This window comes from Merops nubicus, unplaced genomic scaffold, assembly GCF_000691845.1.
Source record: "Merops nubicus isolate BGI_N331 unplaced genomic scaffold, ASM69184v1 scaffold22092, whole genome shotgun sequence".
In the NCBI taxonomy this organism is placed as follows: Eukaryota; Metazoa; Chordata; class Aves; order Coraciiformes; family Meropidae; genus Merops; species Merops nubicus.
In genome coordinates, this window is record NW_008594567.1 from 5 (window position 1) to 8146 (window position 8142).

Below are 8142 nucleotides of genomic sequence, written 5' to 3' on the forward strand. Positions count from 1 at the left end.
TCCTGAGGAATAAAAACAAGCGTTAACACAGGTCAAAATATTTCACATAGACAAAAGCCTAGATCCCCAAAACTGTACCAAATCTTCTACTTGTAGGAGTCTGTCATTGATTTTTGGGTCAGACTCACAGGGCACTTCCTCTCAAGTTGAACCATAATCTGCGCAAATACATCTTTCTAGTTTTAACATAAAAAGTAGGCTTGTCTGCAATCAAGAACTTTTCTTTTTTTTTCAAAATCATACATGGCATCAACCTTAACTCACATAAGTGGACATCACTATGTGCAAGACACTTACCTGCATCTGCTGCAGTCATATCTTGTTCTAACTTCAACTTCTGCTGGCTGACTTTAAGCATGGACTCTTCAATAGTCCCCTTGCTGATTAGCTTTATCACTTTTACTTCTCTGAAAACCAGAATAGGACAAATTCCTTTTAACAGTTTCTTTGGATTACTGCAAAAAGGATGCTATGCCTCTGCTCAGCTGGCAGTGGTTTAAAATAAGCAGGAAATCAAACGGGCAATACAAAGAGCTTCTAGGTTTTCTCTCTTTACCACCAGTGCTCTGTACTACCAGAAAATTTCTCTCCTGCAGTCCCAGCCACCACCAAGTTTGAGTAGTTGTAAAGGTCTGTTTATAGGAACAAATTCCACCACATCCCATACGACAGTTGAAATATCAGTTATTAAATTTTACTGCTCACATTTGCTTATTCTGATGAAGGACTCTAAAACAGTCCATGGTTCCACTCTTTATGAAAGGGTAGCACTTTGGAGCCTAAAAGTTTCCAGAAGAGAATAAACAGCTTTATCAAACAGTCCCTAAGATTTCAGATCTGCCTTGAAATAGTTCCTAGCACTAGATATTTTAGAATTATGGAGAACTTGAGAGTTACAGAGAACTGGAAAAAGGAGTGGAATGTAAATAATGTTTGCTCTAGGAGCAACATGTAGTAAGATAATTACAGTTACCTAGCTCCCATAGAACCCAGAGCTGGATTACTCAAGTCTCCGCTTAAAATAGAATTTTTAATCATAAAATAACACCCTTTTAGACTCCTTAGAGAGCTTGTCTCCAAAAAAAAGCCAAGCATTGTAACTGAAAAGTCTTACCTGGTTTGACCTACTCTGTGGCATCGGTCTTCTGCTTGCTTATCATTGTATGGGTTGCAATCAATGTCATGAAGAATAACAACATTTGCTGAGGTCAGATTAATTCCCAAGCCACCAGCTTTGGTTGACAGGAGGAATACAAATATACCCATGTCTGTGTTGAACTGATCTATTAGATGTATTCTGCAGAACACAAGAAAACACACATCAGGCCTTGCAGAGAACAACATTTAGTTGAATAAAGAAGTTAGGATGATGATCTTTAGGAAGGGTAGACAGTGGCATCGCCACCAAAGATAGCTACCAAAGTAGCTCTCAAGTACAGACATCACAGAAGGAAACAGGGTAGTAAGTGTCCTCAGCAGTGACCAGAGAAACATAGTGGCAGATCGATAGCAAAGAATTAAAACAGGCTTGGAAAGAGATTCTGGATGATCATAAAATGCGAAGAGGAAGTTGGCAGACAAGGGAAGACTGAAGTACACTGGGGGCAGGAAGAGAGGATTTTAGCTTCAGGGCTATCTTCTGTATTAATTGCACACATAAGGGAACTTGGAGGCTTCAGCTCTAAGTGGGAAGCAGTACCACAGGCAAGAGTGACAGGGGGTTTTTTGAAACAAACAAACAAAAAATTGTAATAAATCATGACAGAGTAAACAGCAGAAAAATCAGCACAGCAAAGATACAAGACAAGCACTACAGCATTTTCAGCTGCAAAGGGCAGAGAAAATCGTTTGTCGTAGAGAAACAAAGGGGTTTATCTACCTACTGCAATAGATACATACTATACTTCAAACGAGTATCTGCAGCTGAGCTTTGGTTATGGCATGCTGACACAAAAATCAAACACACCATCAACTTCTGAAAAAAATTTTCCATTTTGATGGCTAAGACTGTAACCCAACCATCTAAAACTCACCTTTCAGCCTCCACCTTAGTAAGGCTATCTGAAATTCAACATTAAACCCCTTTTATACTCAGTGCTCAGTGGCCACAGAATTGTATAGGCTAGAAAATAAAGGTATGGGATTTAAGTCACCTCCCCCTCCCTCCATGCACACATCCATTCTTCCCCCTCTCATCTTCAGCAAAAACATCACATACCGATCAGAAATATGAGTTTTTCCATCCAACCTAAGATATCTATATTGCCAATGTTTCAGGAAAACTTCCAAAATATCCAGCATCATAGTAAACTGGCTAAACAATACAACTCTGTCACCCTGGAAATAAAGCAAAGCAAAAAAAAAAAAAAAAAAGGTTTAAAACCACATAAATTACTTATAACTAACTGCAGCTATACTTCACTGGTGCGAATACTCGACTTTACTTTGAATCCCTAAAAGACCAAGCCAAAATTCATCACAACTGACTTTCAGTGAAGATATTATTTTCAGTATTCCTATTCCTTTTGTCAGTGCAATATTTATTTCAGTTACTTTGTACTTAGGTGACTCAAGCAATCTAGAAATTCTAATGTAATAGTCTTATTTGATTGCCAAAAGAAGGTCAAAGTTCATGAGCTGTGAAAATGATGCTAGCCCTCTGCAGACTGAGGAATTACTGTTAACTTGTGGTGGATATTGTGAAACATGGAAAAATGGGGAAGCCTGCTTCAGCTGTGTCTAAAGGGACGGGTAGCCACACTGAAAGCTGGAAGTATTGCTTTGCAGTACTGCACATGCACTGAATCACATTGCAATACTGCACAGAAAAGCAAGTGAGTTGTATGTACAGCTAGCAGATGTTCATTTAACCAGCTTTTAGGTGGACAGGAAAAGATGTTTTAGCCATCTCTAGCACCAACCTTCTCTTTAAGGTCAGAGAGAATGCGTTCCAGTGCTCTAAACTTTCCAGAATCCAAGATCTGATCCATGTCTAACTTGAAGTTATGGACGTTGGAATATTGCTGGCAAAGCAAATGCAGCTCAAAGTCTGTCATTACTGTCATATCTTCAAAGATAAGGTCAGGGCTAGCATCACAATGTGTGGGTTCCTGTTAGCAAAAAAGGGAAGTAACACAATATTGCCAGACAGACAAGAAAAAAAAAAACACAAAACCAGAAACCATACGGTAACATCCAAAATTTGTGAAAGAACCTAACAGCACAACTAGACACAGACAAATTCCAGAGTGTGGCCCATGCAAGCAATGAAAGATGAACTCTGCAACCCCAGATTTATAGTAGAGAATCACTACTTCCCAATTCAGCTTTTACAAGAAATTGTACCACCAAAACCTAAGTAGTATATGCTCAACCTCCATAGTAATCACCTAGTTCCCATCAAGCCCTATGAGCTTTTACCCCTGTACCAGACCTCTTCCCCTGAAGACACATTCCCTAAAAGGGAAGTCCAATCCTTGGATAGATGGTAGAAGACATGGGAAGCCCAGCCCAAGATGTAGGGTGGGTAGAGGGATGTCATGTCTGGAAGAAAGAGGAAAAGAAAAGCCACATCTGGAGACTACGATGTTATGAGTAGGAATAAAAGGGGACAAAAATCCTTCATAGACCAAAAGGTCACTTCTTCCCTTCACCCCAGCCTTGATTGGCTTTATTTTAAAACAAATCTGAAGATATTCAAAGCCAGCTGCAGCTTTTTTTACAGCACCTGCTATACAGGTATTTTTATACTTCAGAAAGAAAAAATCATTTTCCCCAGACTCCACAGGCATTAACCCCAGCCAAATCACAGGAAAAAAAAAAAAGTCCTCAACAGTTCAGTATTTATGCCTTTCCTATTTTATTTCTGTACAGCCCAGATTTCTTGCTACTCTGAAAATACTAGTAAACTCAAGTGCCTGCTCAAGATTTTTTCCTAAGTACTTTGGTTTTCAATTTTAGGCTGGAGGGAAGAGGTGTTAAGGGGAGCTAATGAAAAGGAGATGACTGCAGGCTCACATGTGTTGTCTCCATTCTAATATCTGATACCCAAAATCCGTGTTACACATAGAGAGCTTGATTAGAGCACTGGATAGATGCAGAGAAATAAAAAGCAGCAACAGTGAATTAAATTTTGCAAATACACGCTTTTCACCAGAGTACTGACAATTTAAAAAAATAAAAAGTCTGTTGAAGTCACATTAAAAATTCTGAGAAATCAAAGGTAGCTTCTGAAACCCATCACCTTACCAACAGCATAAGTGTCGACATTTTCCTGAGCCTGTCATTCGTGTAATACTGGCGATGCAGGAGGGGGTGATTAGCCATTTTTCTAAGTTGCATCATCACATTTCCCATATCAGAGTGTTTCACTATAAACAAAGAAAAAAGAGTCAGGAACACTACACAGATGCTTCTCTGATACATGTTTATCTCTTTATTTGTGAGAACTTTATTTGCGAGTACTGAATTTGACATTTCACCTATTACCTGAATTTAGGAAAAAAAAACATGAAAGTGATAAAGTCATTTTATGACTATTAGAGATTTCTACAAAGCAAGGGCTCTGCAGTCATATTTGATATGTGTCTGGGCATGAAAAAAGTGCAGCAAAAGGAGATGAGACTCTCACATACCATTACTGTCAATAGTCTTCTTGAGCTTGTTGAAGAGATCACAGTATAGTTGTTCCTGTTTCTCAGACATGTCACATAATTCAATGAGATCCTTCTTGGGAGGTAATTGTTTAAGGACCTGAAAAAATAAAAACATACCAGGTAAAAACTGTGCTGTAGTGAATGACCATTAACTGTGCTATTTTACAAACCTGCTTTTAAGCTACTATAATCATTCTCCCCATGCCAACTTCTTTCATTGGCTGCAACTTTGCCGAGTCAGCAGTTTGGCTTACTCAGAACTCAATTTGGTTTATAACTCATCCCCCCACCATCAAGTAATATGGTTTGCATACTGTGAAAACCCACAAACTAATAATACATTGAATACCTGGAACCCACACCCTAATCCAAGATACTCTCTTCAAGTCACAGACTACTAAAGTATACAAGTACACAAACACTTTTTGGATCACTGTTAAAGTTTTCTCTCTTTTATATATGCAATTCTAAATAGAAGAATTTAATTCAGTTTTGGACCTTAGAAGGAAAAAGAAACATTTTGATCACAGCAAAATTTCTAGTCGTATATATACATAAATACATAGATGTATATTCACTGCCTTAATCCTTTCAGTTAAATTAAAGCATCATTATTGTAAAGTCACAAATATTTTTGTGGTTTATATGGAAGATTTCTCACTTCTTATTGCTTAGCAGTGCATCTTTCGTCTTTCAGTGATCCTTCCTAACTCAAATTCCCAACTGTAAATAACAAGCAAATAAGCATCAAAACCCTAAGCTGCACAAGATCACATTTTTACTTGCAAAACCATGAATGGTGGCTCAAGTTTCTTGCTCTTCCCAGATAAACAGCTAAAACTAGTACAGACAAGATTTGACCTTAAATTCTACTGCTAGTCTCAAAGATAATATGTAACCACTATTTTAAAGATAAAACCATACCTCTTCTTTTACTCTTCTCAAGATGAATGGTTTTATTATCTGCTTTGCATGTGCAATCCTCTCCTTTTCATATATGCTTGTTTCTTCAGCAGTCTTCTAAGGAAGAGGTCACACGAATTCAATTACAGTGTGAAGTTTTCAGCTCTAACACCACCTTAACGATTCTAACTTGACAAAAAATCCAGCCAGAACAGACAGATCTAAAAGGACCCTTAGTATTCCAAGATACCCTATTATGATGCATTCCTACTTTAAATGGTTTGTTTCATTTGCTAGATTTCCATAACCACGTTACCTGTTTCTGTACGATACCAATAAAACAAAGTTATGCAGCAGTATCAGGGTTCTAGCAAAAAAATATGTTCTTTGAAAGAAGATATTATATAATGCTTACTGTTTTTGAAGAGAACATCCTTCGTATTTCACTTGTGCTACTGCTGAACATATGTGGCATGACAAAATTCAAGAGGGACATTAATTCCAGCAGATTATTTTGAACTGGAGTCCCCGTTAGCAGTAAACGATGCTTTGCCTGTTTGTCCAAAGTGGAAAAGAGCAGTGAGAAATATTAGTTGAACAAGTTAAAAATTAATATTGGCAGGAACAACACAGCTATGGCGAACTGATGAAATGAGCTTAGTTTAAATTGTAGCTATTTAAACTTAACATATATTTAGAACTCATGGAATAATACCCTGGTTAAGTCAACAAAACGGTTTACAGACTGGGGAACTGAGCACATATCCATTTAAGAGTATCCAAGAAGCCTAATCCAGATGAAAGAAAAGCCTTCCTGGCTCTGCTAGGGTTCTTCTTGTTTGTGTTGTTCAGTTTTGTCTGGGGTTGTTTGTTTTAACTAACAAGCTAATTGCTGCTCCCATATCATATTTTATTTAATGTCATACAGTACTTAATGCACAAGTTTTGAATTGCAAGTACAAGCCATAGTTTAATTGCTTAAAGATCAGCTTCTTAAAAAGGCTTTTGACAAAATTACGATTTTGAAAAAGTTATAGTAAGTGATTATAAGTGTATTATTATTACACAAATACTACAGTGCTAAGTCATAATAATTGGAGAAAGAGCTATACTCAAATTTCCTTTTTCAAAATGCTGCTGCTTCAGGCCACAAGATAGAAGAAAATGATTATTTTAATGCTAGCTGGTTTTGTACAGTCCTATCAGAGTGGGTCCCTGTCCTGGTTCCGTGTAAAAAGGGGTTCAGGGCAGGACCCACACGGAACAGAACTATGTACTCGCCTCTCCCCCCCCCCGAGAGAGAGAGAGAGAGACACTTTGGGGAAAAAAAAAAAAAAAAGAAGTCAATTGTTCAAAAAAGTATATTGTTCAACAAGGAACAGAAAACGAAAAAGGGAGGTAGGAAAAATAATATATACAAAGATTAGGGGAAAAATACAAAAAGTAAAATATACAAAACCCTCAGAAATGGTTCCAGGGTCCCATGGAGTGAAAGGAGAACTTTCCTCTCCAAGCTCCAAGGCAGGAGTGAAATAAGAAACCACTCCCTGCCTCTTATCAGAGTGTGTGTGGGAAGGGGAGGGAATACAATGGTTTCACCCCCACCCCGGGGTCCTCCCAGTTGCTGGAAGGTCACGACCCCATTCCAAGCCTCAAATCACAACAGTCCCTCAATACTACAGTGTTTCAGCACATGTCATCAGAATAGCATTTTGACCATCTTTACTCCTGTGGGATGAAACTGGAAAATTGTTTGGTACTGTAACTGAACAGCTACCATTATTGTAATGATGTTACAGGAAATTTATTAGAATTCTTTGGGAGCTTGTCTCCCTGGAAGTGCTCACAACGTAGACTCTACTCCTAAGACCACACCAACACTTATAATCCACTTGATAACTGTAGTTTCTGGAACATTATATGTAAAGGAACTTTATAGTTAATACTCCATTTCCCCCCCCATCAATAACTACAAAACACGAACAGGAGTCGCCCCCTCTACCCCAACGAGAAGTGAACCTCTTACATTAATTGTCATAAGGTGCTGGTAGCGTATAGAGCTCATGTTCTTGAGCATGTGACCTTCATCAAAAATGGCATAGTTAAGCTTCAGCCTGCGGAACAGTCCTCTGTCTTCTGAGCTGCTAATTGCACAGTTGTAACTGTCGGAAAGACAACGTAAAAGACACGTTAAATGCAAACTTAATGTGAACATACTGTTATCACAGAATTTAAATTCTCTGAAACTGTTAACAGTCATGGAGAGAATACATAAGGCACAGTAAAATGGCCTAGAAGTAACCAGTCGCCACACAGTTTACGAATGGCAAATAACTAGTCTACTTAATGAGCCAGTGCTCTCACTAACACTTAAAAAAAACCTTGTGCAAATCTAGCACAAAGTAGTATATATCTATCAGCATGTATTATGTAATGAATAGATAATACCTTAAGCCTCTGTTACATAGTATCTGTTATGTATTGATAACACCTTAGTTAACCATTACCTGAAAACAAAAACTCATTCCCTTCCTATCTCAATGAACCCCAAACATTGTTTTGTTGTACCACTAGAGGTCAGCAG

The 8142-nt window shown here is 38.0% G+C and overlaps 1 protein-coding gene across 1 annotated transcript in view; it reads right to left on the minus strand.

Annotated features, from left to right (window-relative positions):
- Positions 1–297: 297 nt before the first annotated feature.
- The window catches only part of SMARCAD1 (SWI/SNF-related, matrix-associated actin-dependent regulator of chromatin, subfamily a, containing DEAD/H box 1), a gene marked incomplete at its 3' end in the record, with an annotated part of 33415 nt that continues 25570 nt past the window's right edge, over positions 298–8142 (minus strand). The window contains exons 13-21 of the mRNA XM_008935828.1: positions 7585–7720; positions 5974–6111; positions 5580–5675; positions 4635–4752; positions 4249–4370; positions 2922–3110; positions 2219–2337; positions 1115–1297; positions 298–407 (exon numbers count right to left, since the gene is read on the minus strand). Coding sequence (XP_008934076.1) covers positions 298–407; positions 1115–1297; positions 2219–2337; positions 2922–3110; positions 4249–4370; positions 4635–4752; positions 5580–5675; positions 5974–6111; positions 7585–7720 — 1211 coding nt within the window. The remainder of the gene's footprint in view (positions 408–1114; positions 1298–2218; positions 2338–2921; positions 3111–4248; positions 4371–4634; positions 4753–5579; positions 5676–5973; positions 6112–7584; positions 7721–8142) is intronic.